At 36.0% G+C, this 18453-nt stretch overlaps 1 protein-coding gene across 1 annotated transcript in view; it reads right to left on the reverse strand.

Annotated features, from left to right (window-relative positions):
* Positions 1–296: 296 nt before the first annotated feature.
* Positions 297–18453, reverse strand: part of slc38a7 (solute carrier family 38 member 7) — a 48919-nt gene continuing 30762 nt past the window's right edge. The window contains exons 6-11 of the mRNA XM_028809555.2: positions 16053–16110; positions 12696–12810; positions 7373–7520; positions 4536–4735; positions 2908–2962; positions 297–2820 (exon numbers count right to left, since the gene is read on the reverse strand). Coding sequence (XP_028665388.1) covers positions 2718–2820; positions 2908–2962; positions 4536–4735; positions 7373–7520; positions 12696–12810; positions 16053–16110 — 679 coding nt within the window. The 3' untranslated portion in view covers positions 297–2717. The remainder of the gene's footprint in view (positions 2821–2907; positions 2963–4535; positions 4736–7372; positions 7521–12695; positions 12811–16052; positions 16111–18453) is intronic.

Genomic DNA, 18453 nt, shown 5'->3' on the forward strand with positions numbered 1-18453 from the left:
GCTTGCGGTTTATGAGACTCGCGCCGTAGGCGCCTGCGCACTATGTCTCATGGTTCCATCGCCGTGTACCTGTGTCCATGCCTTCCGGTTTACCATTCTCGGTTAGTAATATGGATTGTTACTTGGAAAATAACTAATTGTCTACAAACATGCCAGCATTTGCGAACATGCATTTTAACAAAAAACTGCTTCAGATTGCAATTTACAGATTGAAGTCTACTATGTCTGTGCACAGTAGATATATTAGTACTATGTGAGATGTATAGAAAGGCTGAGAAATGCAAAAAACAAAAATATCATAAACAGCATTTATTTGTTTTCATAGACAAGAAATCAATAACAAAATATATAAATTGTAAACATATTATAAAGCAAATTAAAAAAGAATTTTCACAGAAAACTTGCACTTAAATTTAAAAAGCAAAATAAGTCAAAACATAAAATATTGCACCGACACAGAGCCTAGTTGCAGCCCAAATTATTCTTTATTACTTCTGAAGGTGACTGTTCACAAAGGCTGAAATAATCACTTTTATTTCTTTATACACAGTAACAAAGCTGTAGAAATACATAGAGAGCATGTATTTGTGTACAGTAATCCTTATTTTATACCCGTTGGTACAACCAAAACTAAATGCCATTCTAAATTCAGAGGAACCCTATATATTTGACCCAGCAGCTCCACTGACTGCAGAAGGGTGCATAAAGTCTAACAGCAGTTTCCATCTAGTGCTACACTTCAAACTCCACAGAGGATTAGTGTTTTGTTTATTTTTACTTTTATTCTAGGATTTGTATTTGTCAGATTCTTAAGGTTTCACCTGCTGCTGTTTCTGCTCAGCCAATATGCACTAACTAGAATACTGCAACCTGTGGTACAAATCAAAAAGATGGGTTCCCAATCAAAATGTGACTCCCTTTTAATTTAAAAATGGCAGGTATGCCTATCTAAGCATTCTTCTTGGTTATCACTTTGCAATATATTACTTGGTCCTAAATTGTCTTGTAATAAAACTGCAATATAATATTCCCTGGTAATGCTTGCTAAACACATTCTGCACATAAATATATTATTCCCTTTCCTTTCACTAAATAATATGCATTTTCAGAGTCCCTGGTAACCAGATTGAAGCAAATATGATGGAACGCAAGTCCTTCACCCACATACACAAGTGAGGGTTAGAGTATATGGGTAGTCTGCAAATTTAAATGTCAGAGGAAGTTACGTAATTTAGCAGCTTAGCTGTAAAACTGTTCACACTGCAGGAACAAAAACAAATGAGCTCACCATTTTTTTAAATATAAATTAACTAAATGTGATTGGGTATATTATAATAAATGTGTGAGTGACATGAGCCAGTATGACATTAGACGTCTGTTGATACTTCCCAACATGGGTCCTGTAATTCAAATTAAAAAATGAAGGAAAATAATTGATTAAAAAAGTTTTATTCCTTCACAAAAGGAAAGAAAATATTCCATACTTTTCATGAATTAATTCTACATTTGAACTAGAAAAAGATACTAAACATTTAGTGTATGTTAAATTATAAAAAGCAGAAGATATTTAAAAATCACTCAAAATTTGTAGTAAGATAAAATACCCAACATAAATAATATAGTTCTTCTAAAATCCAAAAAACATGGATCTAAAGAACATGCAGCACCTTTTGCTAGCATTCATGCTCTCATTAAAGAACAATTCTTCCCTTCAATTTTATGATTTTTTCCCAAAACCAATAAAAAAAAAGCTTAACAGTAACCATTCTGCTAAGTATAAGCCATAATTCTTTCTATGTATTTGTGTTAAAACTTTTTACTTTCAATAACTGATGTGCAAAACTAGTCATCTAATTAACTTGAAATGGTATTCTGTTAAACTCCTGTGTCCAAACATCAGACACTGTAGCATGCACTGCAATGTTCTACCCAACTGACCAATTAATAGAAGCTGGAGATACAGAAAGTTAAAATAACTTTCCCAAAGAATTGTATCTAATAAATGGTTCTTGATTTTAAAATATAATATAGACTTGGATTGTATAGTTACTTTCAATTGTATGGCAATGAAGCCACAAACTACAGTAGGTAACTGATGACGTTCCAAACTGTGAATATAAACACTAACATCACACAATGCAACTGTAATCAGACATTGCTGGCCATACAAGAACAAACCTTATTAGACCCAAAAAACAGGGCTCCTTTCTCCTTTCTTTCTCCCTTGATATATCTGAAAAATTCTGTTACATTGTGAGAAGAACCATTTCTTGTCATGAAGCTGGATTAAAAATTACATTATTACAAAAGGAGACTGAAAAGCGCTGACAAACTTGTACTTCTAAGGAACCATTATGTAGAAGAAACAGAAACCACCAATAATAATGACTGTAATACTCTACAATTAAGGCTTGTACACCAATCACAAGTAAAATGAACATACTTGCTCTGGTTTTTAATACCTGTAAGGCTCAATTTAATAATCTAACCTGTACAGGGTGTACATTTGTGTGGTATAATAGTAGAAATATAATGGTAATATTTAATATTTTAAAGAAATTGGTTTTCATGGAATGATGATGCAAGTTATTCTCACTGGAGGAAACAGCCACAAAGTGAAAGACAGGAAGGACTCCATATTATCCAGTCCTGATCTTTCACGTAATGGGAAGCTTGTGTGAAGGGCTCTGCAGTCTTCAACTTAATAATAAATGGTGTTAGGAAATGATATCATGGTAGATGGCATTAGTGGTCGTCTGTCCAAAGATGAAGGCTCCCAGAGTCACCATAAAGATTCCATAAAACACCATGACCCACCATCTGTGATGGAAAAAAAATTCAGTCAGATTTTAGATAACTGCATTGCCTGCATCTCATTCATGTAGTAAAGTGGACAACAGGACTCACTTAGCAGGCTTCACTTCTTGGATTTCTGATAGCTTAACTTGAATTAAACACAACCCTGTAGGAAAAAAAATTATCTGTAATTTTACATTCTGCTACATTCACTTTGTTGACAAACAATTATTTATAATAAAAACACAAATGTAATTAAACGACTTGAATAATTTTAAGAATACTGATAATTATTCACCTATGATGAAAGTTGCAGGTTATTATATTTACTGATGTTGTACATTTTACCTGAAACTCTCTCCATCATATTACCAACATATTTCTCCTAATGTCTCTTGCATTGCCCCTTTGGTTGCCTTATGATCACAACAAGGGCATCTGCGGTTCCTGAGCAGATCACGTTACACCTATGCGCTCTGCTCCCCAGATGCCTCAATGTACAAAAGCAGCTGATAGTGTAATTTGGGGAAATACAGTAAAATACCATTCAACAGAACATTTGTTCGCAATACATGGACATTTTCATCCATCCATCCATTCATTATCCAACCTGCTACATCCTAACTACAGGGTCACGGGGGTCTGGTGGAGTCAATCCCAGCCAACACAGGGCGCAAGGCAGGAAACAAACCCCGGGCAGGGCACCAGCCCACCACAGATGGACATTTTCACTTCTGTAAATTTCCTGAATGTGTAGAAAGATTGCTGACGGAAAGACTGATTCTTTTATTGGTATATTGCATGAGATTAAGAAAGAAAACACATTAACTTTCATGGCCTACTAACCAATCAATCAATCAATCAATAGGCGGGAAGGTCATGGATTTTAAAATGCATTTACACTGAATTGCCATTCATTTTAGGTACACTGCCAACCTTCCAAAGTGCCGGTGGTGTGTGGCATAAATTAGGCAGACCAGTGTTTCTGGCATCAGTAATGTTAACTTACTTTAGTTACTCACTTAGATGTATAGTGAGATACTGGATGCTGTGCAGCCTCGTTTGCGATTCTGTTTCATCATAAGTGTAAGTGACAGACACCATATACAGCCGGCGACAATGCATCTTTCACTTTTACTACTAACCCAGTGATGTCTTTGAAGGTTATGTTTGTTTTAAATGCCTGTAATGTATGCTCCACACACACACACGACACACATTTATATGTTTAGAAGTGGTCTTTTTAGGTGACTTTTCAGCCATAAAAAGTTTATCCATCATAACTACAGCTTTGTTGCACTTTAGACCAGGTTAACAATTACTCTTTGCTGTTTAAAGATGCCATCTCTACTTTGCGCTCTGCTGGATTAGTTTAGAAATTTGAAACTGAGCGAACTGCCTAATTGTTTTCATTGTCTTTTATGCCAAATACACTCATTATGTGCATATGCATTATATGTCTGGGTCTGTAAGACTATCATTGACTATCCTGCAATTTATAAAGTGATATTTTATGGTTAGCAGTAGAAAAATGGCACTGCACGGATGGTGATTTTGAACACCAAGTTACTATAGGGAAGATCACTCATCTACCTCTGAATTAATAATTTCAAAACATTTAGTTTCAAACTCTGAATGAAAAATTCACCCACTAATACAATATAGTATATCTCCGGGTTAATGACAAAGACTTTTCACTGAATTTCAGACAGGTGCAACAATTAAAGATAATCACATACCTGGGAACACAAAAATGAAGCATGCTGCAAGTCCACCAATAACTGAGATTACACGACCAATGTCTGGGATGAATAGTGCCAGCAACAGTGTCAAAGTGAACCAAACAATGGTCTGAATGACCCGTCTTCTACGCTCACGGGTGACATCCACCTCCAATGGCTCACCCCGAAATCTCAGCCACAGTCCTTCGACCACAGCTCTGTGTAGAGAGTGAGAGGGAAGGATGAACATGGCAGATTTAAGTCTCTTAAATGTTTAAATTCATTTTAAAATTACACAGGTAAACTCTGATAACTGTGCTTTTACAGGGGACAAGATAATTTGGATTTAACATAAACAGTACTTTATAATGAACTGGTTACCCCTGGACAGTTATTGCACTCATTTTTGTTGCTATTAGACCTCATAGCCTTGTTATAATCTACAGTTCCTCTGGATATACCCTATATATTAACCGGTTTGTTCATAGACATACTGTACACTCAAGCAATTATAATAAATCTAACATGTTGTTTGCTTTATGAAGCACTGTAAAATTTGCTCATTATTTGTCTATATTGCATTACTTCCTTATTTCTTTCCTTCATGATGTCTTGACTTTTTGTAACTTTTGCTCTCAACATTGACTGTATACAACATAAAGGTTTCAGAAGGTTATTGGAAATAATTGTTTACATAGTCTGAACAATACTTTTGTTTATGGAGATTATGCATAATTTTATACAGTAATTCTTACCCTACATTCTTGTGTTCATTACTAGTAGGTATTAGAGCTTAATAGCAAGGTGTTTAAATGAATACAGTATAAGAGACAGGACAAGCAATATGGACAACTAAAGCAGCTTCCACTTCATACCTATGGAGATTCCCAAGGCTTTCAATGAACTCCTCAACAGCACAATGGAAACTAATTCAATTGGGTATTTTCAAGTTTTAATTGAGATAAAATAAGTACATCCCACCCCTTATTCCAACAAGAAGACATATAAAAATAAAGAGAAGCAGCAGGCAAGATTAAGCCTTGAATGGGAAGCCACACACGTTCACTGACTCTGTGCCAATCTAGTGCTTCTGATCAATTTAACACACATGACAATGGAGTCACACTAATCATTTAATGGCAGGCATTTCAAAACATCAGACAAATACTGAAAAACAAGGGAAAGGATTTCAGACCCTTCATGATAGAAATGCAAAGTATAAATCCTAATCAATGTATTTCTAGCGGTTTCATGAAGCAACTCTACCAGTGGTGTTACTAAAGGTAAGTATATGTACAACACTCATAATATAAAATGTCTTCATTATTAATTATGATGACAAACAACATAGTTTATGATGTAGGATTTACTGAAAAAATGCTACGGTTGGAATAAAGATAATTTCAGAGCATTTTATACACTGTAATATCCCTTGCATTAATTAGCCATTTTCCTTAGATAAATTAAATGAGACTTTTGAGTGAAAGATAATTTTGGTTACCTTTTTAAGAATTAAGAGTTCTTGTTAAAGTATACAGCCTATTTTTGCAGAGGACTACATTCAATGCTCTGTTGTTGGATGATTGATTCACTTAAGTAAATTTCACTAACTTAGAGCAGGGTTAGAGCGCCTTGGTCCTGGGGGCACACTGTCGCTGCAGGTTTTTGTTCCAACCAGTTTCTGTCTTTAATTGGACTCCTGGGCTAATTAAGTGAGGTGTTATTGCCCAAGTTCTGTGTTTTGGGAACAATATAGAAATTAGAAAACTAAGTTTGGAAAAAAAAAAAAAGAAAAAATTAGTATATATATCTTTTTTATTTATTAAAATGTACCAAGCAGTTATATGGAAAAAATGTATTTTTTTGTTTTTAACAATATTTTCATCTCAATTTTCATTCTACTTTTCTACGTGTTCCAACTGTTTAATTAATCCATTATTTACAAATTAGTGGGTCTTATGCTAAAGTAGTTGCAGCCTTTGATTATTTAGTGTTGTTTGCCTGCGTGTCTGCTCTGCTCGTTTTAAATTGTCATTAATAAGATACAACAAAGGGGAAAAAATGCACAGAGAAAGGGCAAAATATAATGAAATAACAAAAGAGAGTCAAGCATTTAAATCTAGAGCAAAAATAGAAATATTTCTAAATGTCTTATAAATGTAAAAATCATGCTGCTGTGCTTTTCTGAATGTAGAATAAAAGAAAAATACCAGCTAATTGAATGAGATCAGTGTTATCAGGTGTCGTCACTGATTAGGAATCTGGTTGGAACAAAAACCTGTAGCCACAGTGAGGACCGAGGTTGGGAAACACTGACTTAGAGCATGCTTTTTATTTACTGGGCTCACAGGCACCATCTAGTGGATTTTCAGTACAATAAGGCATTTTAAATGTGCTAATTACTTGCATTTCTGCCATGCAGTAATAGTAGTAGTATCGTCATGTGTACAAAGTACAGTGAAATCGCCACTTTCTGGTGAGATTTTAAATAAAAATGTGTTAAAATGCAGAAGCATAAATCAGATCACCTGACATACTCCTTAGCATTAGTTTCTAACCAAATATTATACTGACAGCAGTAAACTCTACCATTCATTTTTTTCCCTAACACTACTTATATATTCCTTATTTCTGTAAATTATACATTAACCGCATTCCCAGTCAGTATAAGAAAGCTGCTGGCATATATTTCATCACATCCGCCTATGTTTGGTGTATAAAACTGAAACATAAATACAGTCTTTCTGAATTTCAACTTTCTAAATTTTAATTTCAAATAAATACAAGTTTTATAAGACTACAAGGTTTTAAGTTATAAGAGAGCACCTCTCTGACAAGAGCGGGTTACACTGTACCTGCCACAGAAGTGTAGGATGGGATAGGAAGTAAGCACACATACTATGATGAAAGCTCTGGCAAAGGCCACAGCAATGTCATTAGAAGGATAGGACATCAGCACATCTTGATTAACTGTAGAACCAAACGTCAAGAAGCCACAAACCCCTAAAAGGCAAAAGAAAGAAAGAAGAACCTATCAGTGTGATTTATCCCTGACACAGATAAAAAAACAAAGTGATATAACATATGAGGTTGATTAAAAAAAAACAAAAAAAAAAAAACTTCACATTATACATTACTAATAAAAATCCACTTAATAATGAAAGGGTATTAATTATATATCTCTTTCCTTTTCTTTGAAACAAGCAATAATTTTTTCATAATGTACCAATAGATACACTGAAAGGGCTTCCAACAAAGAGACCAACATGGATCTCCAATAAGAAGTATTCTCAAATAAGATTTAACAGCAAGAATCAATCCATCGTCTTACTTCCATCTGAGGGTTTCAATGTCAATAATAGTATATCACTTTGAAAGATTTGTTGACATGTGCAATTGAAATTTCAGAAAATTTTCCAACACACTGAAAAAAACTTTCTACACTTCACCTTGTCAAAAAATATCTCTCAATAGAATCATTTTTCAACACTGATGAAAACAAGTTTTAACATGTAAATCATGTAACTATATAATGAATTTATGCTTCTTCAATTTTATTTCTGTAAACATGCTGCCAATGCTCATATCAAAAAGAGTAAGAAATTAGACTCTGGCTTGACTTTACTCTGTAATGGAAGAAAGAGATTAAGCATGTAGATGGATATTTTTCAGTCAGCCTCGTATTGTTCATGTGTAAAACCAATGATAAATACATGCATAAATGTATACATTCTCAAACCTGCTGAAGACAGTTTAGGGACATTAGGGCCTGGTATCTATGCCAACAGCACATCAGTCTATAAATGGGCCCATTCACATACAAACCTACATTCACCCCTATTATATACAGGTGCTGGTCATAAAATTAGAACATCATGACAAAGTTGATTTATTTCAGTAATTCCATTCAAAAAGTGAAACTTCTATATTAGATTCATTCATTACACACAGACTGATGTTTAATCAAATGTTTATTTCTTTTAATTTTGATGATTATAACTGACAACTAATGAAAGTCCCAAATTCAGTATCTCGGAAAATTAGAATATTGTGAAAAGGTTCAATATTGAAGACACCTGGTGCCACACTCTAATTAGCTAATTAACTCAAAACACCTGCAAAAGCATTTAAATGGTCTCTCAGTCTAGTTCTGTAGGCTACACAATCATGGGGAAGACTACTGACTTGACAGTTGTCCAAAAGACGACCATTGACACCTTGCACAAGGAGGGCAAGACACAAAAGGTCATTGCTAAAGAGGCTGGCTGTTCACAGAGCTCTGTGTCCAAGCACATTAATAGAGAGGCGAAGGGAAGGACAAGATGTGGTAGAAAAAAGTGTACAAGCAATAGGGATAACCGCACCCTGGAGAGGATTGTGAAACAAAACCCATTCAAAAATGTGGGGGAGATTCACAAAGAGTGGACTGCAGCTGGAGTCAGTGCTTCAAGAACCACCACGCACAGACGTATGCAAGACATGGGTTTCAGCTGTTGCATTCCTTGTGTCAAGCCACTCTTGAACAAGAGACAGCGTCAGAAGCGTCTCGCCTTTGGACTGCTGCTGAGTGGTCCAAAGTTATGTTCTCTGATGAAAGAAAATTTTGCATTTCCTTTGGAAATCAAGGTCCCAGAGTCTGGAGGAAGAGAGGAGAGGCACAGAATCCACGTTGCTTGAGGTCCAATGTAAAGTTTCCACAGTCAGTGATGGTTTGGGGTGCCATGTCATCTGCTGGTGTGGTCCATTGTGTTTTCTGAGGTCCAAGGTCAATGCAGCCGTCTACCAGGAAGTTTTAGAGCACTTCATGCTTCTTGCTGCTGATGAACTTTATGGAGATGCAGATTTCATTTTCCAACAGGACCTGGCACCTGCACACAGTGCCAAAGCTACCAGTACCTGGTTTAAGGACCATGGTATCCCTGTTCTTGATTGGCCAGCAAACTCGCCTGACCTTAACCCCATAGAAAATCTATGGGGTATTGTGAAGAGGAAGATGCAATACGCCAGACCCAACAATTCAGAAGAGCTGAAGGCCACTATCAGAGCAACATGGGCTCTCATAACACCTGAGCAGTGCCACAGACTGATCGACTCCATGCCACGCTGCATTGCTGCAGTAATCCAGGCCAAAGGAGCCCCAACTAAATATTGAGTGCTGTACATGCTCATACTTTTCATGTTCATACCTTTCAGTTGGCCAACATTTCTAAAAATCTTTTTTTTTGCATTGGTCTTAATTGATATTCTAATTTTCTGAGATACCGAATTTGGGACTTTCATTAGTTGTCAGTTATAATCATCAACATTAAAAGAAATAAACATTTGAAATACATCAGTCTGTGTGTAATAAGTTTCACTTTTTGAATGGAATTACTGAAATAAATCAACTTTGTCATGATATTCTAATTTTATGACCAGCACCTGTATATTGTGGCAGACGGCTGGGGACCCTACCCAGCTGGGACGCCTGGATGATACCTTCCCTGGGAAACGAGAGGGCAGCTGCCCTGGTCTGCGTGGGGGCCACTGGAACAGAGCTGGGAAGCTCATCCCTATTCCCGGACGGTTATGGAACCCTGGATGGCAGCACTTCCCCCACACCAGGAAGTGCTGCCAGAAGAAATCCCAGGGGCACCCAGAGTGCTTCTGGGTGCTCATCTGACACTTCCACCATACCAGGAAGTGTTGTCAGACGGAGTACCTGGAGCCCATCCGGGTTATTATAAAAGGGGACACCTTCCTCCAGTAGACAAGCCAGAGTTGGGAGGAAGGAGACAGAGCTTGTGAGGAGGGGAATGGAGGTCAGAGAAAGAGAAAGAGAGAGAGAGAGAGAGAGAGAGAGAGAGAAATATACATTCATATCTTTAAAGTAAGAAGCTTGCAAACCTTGAAAACAACTGCAAATTAAGGGGGTGATATTTCCTTATCTATATATAAATAATATACGCTTTAATATTGTACACTCAAATACAGTATTCACTATGGATTACTTCCCATATAAAATACAAGAGGGATAATAACTAAATCGTTGTGGACTAAAAGTGCTTTTAAAATATTTAATTTAACGTGTCAAAATAACATAGTGGTCAGAGCTGCTATATTATGGGTTTATCATACTGAGTTCGATTTCCATGAGAAGCTATTTCTTGCAAGGAGTTTGCATGTTCTCTCCATGTATGCATGGATGTTTTTATGGGTACCCTCCAGTTTTTCTCCTACTGTATATCCTAAACATGCACATTTTAGGCTATTTGGCAATTCCGAATTGCTCCTATGTGAATGTGACTAAGTGACTAAGCAATAGACTAGCACCCCATTCATGGTTGGCCTCTCCCTTATGTTTAATGCTAGTAGGACAAATTGCACACCACACAATCTTGAATTGGATTGTGTTAAAATTTTTTGCTATAAACCCAAAGTTCTCCTATTTTGGTAAATCTGAAAACAGGCAAGGACACATTATGTACAATATGCATGTTAAAGCGTTATTACATTCAGTTATAAAGAACAACACATACTATTTCACATTTTTCAATGAGACATTGGCTTTCACTTTGTCAAGTATACAGTAAGTATAGGGTAGCATCTAATATGATAAGCATGGGATCAGTATACCACATATATTTTTCATTAATTCTGGAAATGGGATTTGGTTCACTGCATCACTTGATCTGTCTTGAAGACTCAGATAGCATCTCTATAATATATAAAAACATTTTAAATTCCTTTCCTGTCAAAGATCCAAGGGTATGGTTGGGAAAGACCTTTCACTTAATATTTCAGAAAAGGAGTGGAAACCAGCCATACATAGAATACACTCTAGCTCCATATGAGCAAAGCATTCAATCATTCAACTTAAAATCTTTTATCAAGTGCATTTATCTCATTTAAAATTGTCAAAAGTGTATCTAGGGCAAGATTCAACCTGTGAACATTACAATCTAGCTCCAGCCTCACTAAGCCACAAGGTTTAAACCTGCACCAAATTAACATCATATTGGACAAAAATCTTTGAATGTCTCTCAGACAGTCTTGGTGTCACAATCACTCCTAACCCACTAACAGCTGTGTTTGGTGTTCTCCCAAATTGGCTTAAAGTATAGAAGGACAAACAAACTGTAATTGCCTTTACCTCTCTACTAGAATGTAGACTTATCTTGATCAACTTTTAAGTCAGTGGGCAACTGATGTCCTATACTATCTGAAACTGGAAAAAATCAAATTATCATTTAGAGGATCTGTTCAAAACTTTTTAAAAATATGGCAGGATCTTAACAATAACATTCTAGAATAAGCATCTTTATGAGGGAAAAGGATACATTTCCCTTCTTGCTACATTTCAGGATTTGCTCTGGCTGTTGGCTCTCCTCTCTTTCTCTTGGGTGGGTGCTGAATTGTGGCTTGTTAAGTTTGACTTGACTGTATAGGATGTTATTTGCTTCAAATAAAATTAATAAAAAAATATATGAAATACTCCATCACACAAAAATACTGGTTAGGGTGCAGTCTTTTAATATACCAAAGTTTAAGACTTTGGGGTCTTTTATACAAAATTTGTAATTATTAGGAGAATGCAATAAAAAAGCATTGCAACAAACATTAATGCAAGTGTTCTGTTGCACATACTGTACATCACACATATAAATAACTCATTATGGCATGTTATTTTGTATGTACATAGTACCAGAGATTTATAAGTAAACATGAATAATTTTAATATGCATAACAGTACATAGTGAAACACTAAATGTACATATTTTAATCTCTTACTGAGAAAGAAGTAAAAGTCAGAATGAGATTCCTGAGAAAATCCTGATTATCCTAAATAAAAAGAATTCATGCCAAGAGTGATATCACACGTTTTAGACTTTTTTGCACTTTAAGACACTTTTTGAAGTTGCATCAATTTTTATAATTTTTTTTATTTTTCACATGAAAATTATCAATGCAAATGACTGAAGCAGCTATTAGTTTTACAGTGAATCACAATGAATTTTTTTTTAATAAAATCTGGCTCTACTGTAACCATATCACTGAGACAGAAGATAAACAGGAGGGAAATACAACATGTGTGATACAAAATTACTATTAAAGGCCAAAATATATCTTTCTTTAAAGTGTTTCTTCAGGAAGTTATCCAATAATTACATGTTTATAAATAATAAAAAAAGATTTTACCTGTGCCAGTATACACAAAAAGACACAGTATCATGCCAACTGTGACAACTCGTCCCCAGGATTTTATTTCTGGTTTCTTCATGCTGTTGAATACTGGTACACTGCTCACATGACACTGTGGAAAAAAAAATAGGTATGAAGAAAAACAAAAACACAACACTACTTCCTAAATTGTTAAATTAGCTCTTCATTTTCTTCTTCTAATGCAATACTGTATTAGAAATTGCTACTTAATATATAAGTTAAAGAACAAATACAAAGTTCTCATGAACTACTTAGGAACTTACCTAGATAACAATCTTAACTGGAATACTAATACAAAAAAAAATATTCTCTAAATGCAGCCAGCGCTTATTTCTCCTCCATAAACTCAAACTATTTAAAGTAGACGAGGACCTCATGTTGTCCTTTTATCGCAGTATGATCCAGTCTGTGATCACTTTCAGATTCATTGCCTGATTTAATAGTCTGACAAACCAAAACTCAAAAAAGCTCCAGCAGATTACGAAGTATGCAGCTAAAGTTATTGGGGCTGATGTAGATGATTTGACTAGTGTGTGTCAGAAGGCAATGTCAAAGAAACTGGAAATCATCTCAACTGATGACAGACATCCATTACATGTAGAACTAAACTTCAGTAAATCAGGAAGGATAGTCGCTTTGAAAACCCACACAAATCGCTCCAGAAATTCCTTTCTTCCTTGTGCCATTCGACTTTTCAATAAGAAATATCGGAGATAATGATTAAGGTTTTGATATATATCCTGTAACCTTTTTGTTTGGTGTAAATATGCATTATCTAACTGCCTTACCTTAACCTGTCTTGTTTCTATTTGTTTGTTTTATTTCATTCTGTCTGTTATTAGATGCAACTGAGAAGGCAAATTTCATGTTTTCTTGTGTAAACATGACTAAATAAAGAAACCTTAAAGTTGTCAATTCATCAACAGAAAACAAAGTTAATAGTATAATCCATAAAAATGTTATTCATTCAGCATGACATTTGCTAAATCAGCTTAAAAATATAATTTAGTTTGTCTATAAATACAGTAGCAGCCTTCTCAGTGAACAAATACATCCTCCAGTACAATGAATCAAATGTAAGCTAATAACAAACAATGCAATATACATGTATTACAATGCACTTAAAGTATCAGCTTTTTAATATTTTGTTAAATCCTGAAACTTTTTTTCTGGTGGTATAAAAGTGACAAAACAAATGTTTATTTATTTAGCTCTGTCATCAGGTATTTTACAAAATAATACAAGATAATAAGATAGACTAAAGATAATAAGGGCACCATCCAATGATTTCAGTAGTAAATGAGATTCAGAATGAATTTTAAAGTTGTTTATGACTGTGAAAGGTACAGTACATTGTTAATTAAGTAAAGTTTATTTACAAAATAAGCCTTCACAAAACATGAAATGAGAAATTTTGAAGCTGCAGCTTTGTCCTTGGACCTGACTGATGGCATATGAATAAATAAACATACTATTAGGTAATGTAAAAAAATGTATCTAAATCACAATCAGAATTTTGTCATAAAAAATCTGTTTCAATATGGTTAACCCTTAACTACTTGCGCTGGTGTATTTTGAACACCAATCTGAGTTATTTTTGTCCAAAGCTATTTTACTTGAACCTACCGGCAGCATCTACCACCTGTCATCAGCTTGATTCACTACAAGCACAGTGTCACAATGGTTTCCCTTCAGTGTGCCCACAGCTAGTTTTACGAGTGGATGCACAGTTGCAAGTTCCATATGGTGCATTTGGTACACCGCACGGATACTTACGTATATATGACAATGATGAGATGTTCTTCTTGCAATGACTTTGTCTGCAAAGAACTTTAAACAACTGAAGTGAAATGTGATGCACGTGCAAATCCTGCAGTGGATGTAAGTGTGACCAGTGACGAATAAGCACTGGAGAAGTGGATCAGGTTTTAGTTCTAGACTGAGTCGCACTATTCAGTAATATTGTATTAAATTACATTAAAAGCACGTACAATTTAAAATTATTGCAATATGTTTTATTACAACCTCATAGCATGCATATAAATAGCCATTTTAACACTGGTGCATAAAGTAGACAGAGTGAATACTTATGAGATGAGAAATGGTGTGAGTAGTTAAGGGTTAATAAAGTTAAATGGGCCATACTGACTTCCTAGTACAAAAATATTGTAAGCCAAGTTGTACTCTCTGCAAGCCCTTTCAGTAACTCACAGGCATTTTTTAGCATGTTTAGTAGGACTGAATACCAAAACCTCTCAAGATGTCAATGGCATAGAACAAGGAAAACATCTAAAAAAATTGATACTGAAGAACATTAATAGCCTCAAGGTAATATTTTTAGCAAGCCCCCAAAAATACTGGTTATTAAACTATCATAATGGTTAAGAATATTGTATCACTAACGTTAAAAAAAAATAAGCCAATGAGAAATAACCTGGCAATATTTATTGCATTGCCAAATGTGGTCATCTTTCTTTTAACCAGTGCCACTCTTCTTGATTCTTAAGTTTTTTTTTTCCTTATTCTGGCACTAGAAATTTACTTATTGGACTTTTGATACCCATTATCACAAACAACACAATTTGACTGGTGTCCCGAACAGAATCATTGGTTCCTTAACTGACTGGGGTGAATTTATAATAGAGGAACATTGATGGGAGGGTATCCCAGCCACTTTGCTTGCTGGTGCTTTTTCTGGCTTGGAGGTCATAAAACTGAAAGGGCAGAGGGAGACTGCTTCCTGGGCCAATGTATTCCCCCTATACTCTGGGTGCCAACATTACTCTGTTAAAGCTCCAATTTGTACAACCACAGGGAACCATGGGAGCTGTAGTCCAGATGGGCAGCCCTGCAGCGGTACTTTTATACCACCAGGGTAAACACCAGGGGGAAACTGCTAAGAAATAACTGTGCACAATTAAGAAGGTTCTTAATTATAAGTGCTTTCTGGCTGTAATTCCACACTGGAGGTACCTCCAGGTCCCACATAAAAGGAGCCAGAGGTGAGTCAGAGTCGGGAGGGGATAAGGACGAGACTTGCATGGGAGGAGTAGAGAAGGAAGAACAGACAATAGAAGGGTGGACTGGATTGTGTATTGATGAGAAGAAGCCTGTGAAAATGTACTTTGTGCAAATGAATTTATTTGAATCTGGGACTGTCTTGTGTAATTGTGTTTGGGACTCAGTTTCCACACAGTATTGATCACAATATTCTCTTGACAGACACTGAAGACATTCATTTGTGTAGAAAAAGCCCCGATTGTAATTCATTTTACAACCCCAACAAATCAGATCACAAATATAAAAAATACATGTAAAATTTAAGGAGATTACCTGAAAACCAAAGCAGATAGTTGGCATTGCATTAAAAACTGCTGTCCATGAGGGAGGCCTTCAAAAAGATTAGAAATAATATTTGTTAATAATCACTTTCTTGTTATTGCAAATTAACTTTTAGGCATTCTATTGCATCTTATTTTATAAGTACATTAGAGCTCACAATGGAGTGAAATAAAAATGTCAAATCAGCAGAAAAGACAGTGCCCTAATTTTCATGTCATAATATGGTGGCTCTTAAAAGCATCCATCCTTCACGTAGAGCAGTGGTCCTCAATCACGGTCCTGGAGGGCCAATGTGGCTATGGGTTTTCATTCCAGCCAGTGTCCTAATTAGAACTCAGTCCTTGCTGATAATGATAGTTAGTGTTTCACTCTATGCCTTGTTAGTGCTTTCATTCATCAAATACAAATTTTAGTTACTTTGTAGATCAGAGGTCCTCAATTACAGTCCTGGAGGTCTGTTATGGCTGCAGGTTTTCATTTTAACCAATTTCTTAATTAGAACCCTTTTATTTACTACTAAAGCAATACGTTTTTTGAGTTTAGTTTTAGTTCTCTTGTCTGTTACCATTCAGAACCCTTAATTGCCTATTTTAGATTGTAGCAGCTGCATTTAAGTTTTAATTGTTGCGTGTTTTCTTAATCAGACATTAGTTAATAATGAGATGCAGATAACCAATAAATCAGCAGTTCTCCAGCTCACGTGCTTACCATGAAGTACCTGTGATAAAAATGTTTAGAAATGAATGAGAGGGGAATTGGAAGGACCAATAAGTTTAAATCTATTCTGGTCCACAAAACACTTGGATAATGTTCTCACAGAAGGAAACTCTACAGTGCAATTAAAATTGCTCTTGGATGAATGCAAGCATTAAAAGCCAAACAGTTCAATACCAAGTTTCATTATTAGCATGGACTGCTTTCTAATTAGGAAACTAGTTGGAATAAAAACCTGCAGGCACTGCAGTCCTCCAGGAACGTGATTGAGGACCCCTGACCTACAGCTTTTCCACAATTTGTTGTGGAACCATAATGTATGTGTCTGAGTTTGGGACATTGATTAACAATAAAAATAGATTTCAAATGGAAAACAAACTACAGTGGACCCTTGACTTACGAACTTAATTAGTTCGCGAGGGCTGGTTGTAACTCAAGTTGGTTGTAAGTCAAGACTATTTTTCCCATAAGAAATAATGGAAATACCCATAATGTGTTCCGAACCTCCCACTGCAACACTTACTTAACCTTTTCATTATAAAAAAGGGTTGTATAATGTGCATAATTTACCAAAACACCAATAATTTTTCTAATGTACTAACCAAAAACTTATAAAAAGTGCCTAGCCTACCAGAAGTAGGCTAGATTAAGCTAGGAGCATGGCGGTGCGCATGGTCGCAGCGGCTCAGGGCTCTCCTTTTCAGTGCACTTTTTTGTTTTTGTACTTTTTTTTTCTTGCTTGTTTGTGCACGATCGGTTCGGCGAACATCCGCTACACCTGTCAGAACCTTATAGACATCGGTGTCCAGAGCCAGACATCTGTTTCGAGTGTTTTTCATCACACGCACAATATCCCAGACAACACAGCGAGACCAGCGGGCTCTCCGTGGATTGTTGTTGGGTCTAGGAGACGACGCAGACGGAGGAGGGAAAGGAAGCAGAAGCGGGGCCGCAGATCCGGCGTTATGCTAAAGCTAAAGAAACAACCATACAAGCCCTATGCAGAACTTTTTTTTTGCAACTTCTTTGCATCTTTTCGCACCATTTGTTTATTTGTTTATTTACTTGTTGTGTTCTACACATATGTCTGCACTGAAGGAGCTGCTTTTAATCTCATTGTACATGTGTATAGTGACAATAAAAGGCATTCTTTCCATTCTAGAAACAACATTTTCATACTGTACTCACCATTTAATTTGACATCTTTGGGCTGCAGGAAAGGAGGAGGAGGAGGTGAATGAAACGGAAGGTGGTTGTTTAGAAGGAGCCTCCTTATGCAAATCTTTTCTTTGTAAAATTGTCGAGATGGTGGATTTCGACATGCTGTACATATTAGTGAGATCGGTCACACGAACAGCACTCTCATATTTCCACACAATTTCCTTCTTCGTTTCGATTGTGATTGCTTTCTTTACCTTCGTTACCTTCTCTTCCTTCCTTAGCAATTATGTGTCTTGCTTGCATGGTCTTAGTGAATTATATATATAGGTAAATCACTGCAATGACCGAAATTTCGTCCATAAACACATGTATCTGGGCTCCGACTGACGCTTACTAAAGCTCTCGGATGTTTGTTTACAATCGCGCAAGCGGATACACGTGACTGCATTCGGGTCGTAACGCAAGATGTTGGTCGTAAATCAAAACAAAAATTTTGGCCGTAAATCAAGTTGTTCGC

Source organism: Erpetoichthys calabaricus, chromosome 9 (genome assembly GCF_900747795.2).
Source record: "Erpetoichthys calabaricus chromosome 9, fErpCal1.3, whole genome shotgun sequence".
Taxonomy (NCBI): domain Eukaryota; kingdom Metazoa; phylum Chordata; class Cladistia; order Polypteriformes; family Polypteridae; genus Erpetoichthys; species Erpetoichthys calabaricus.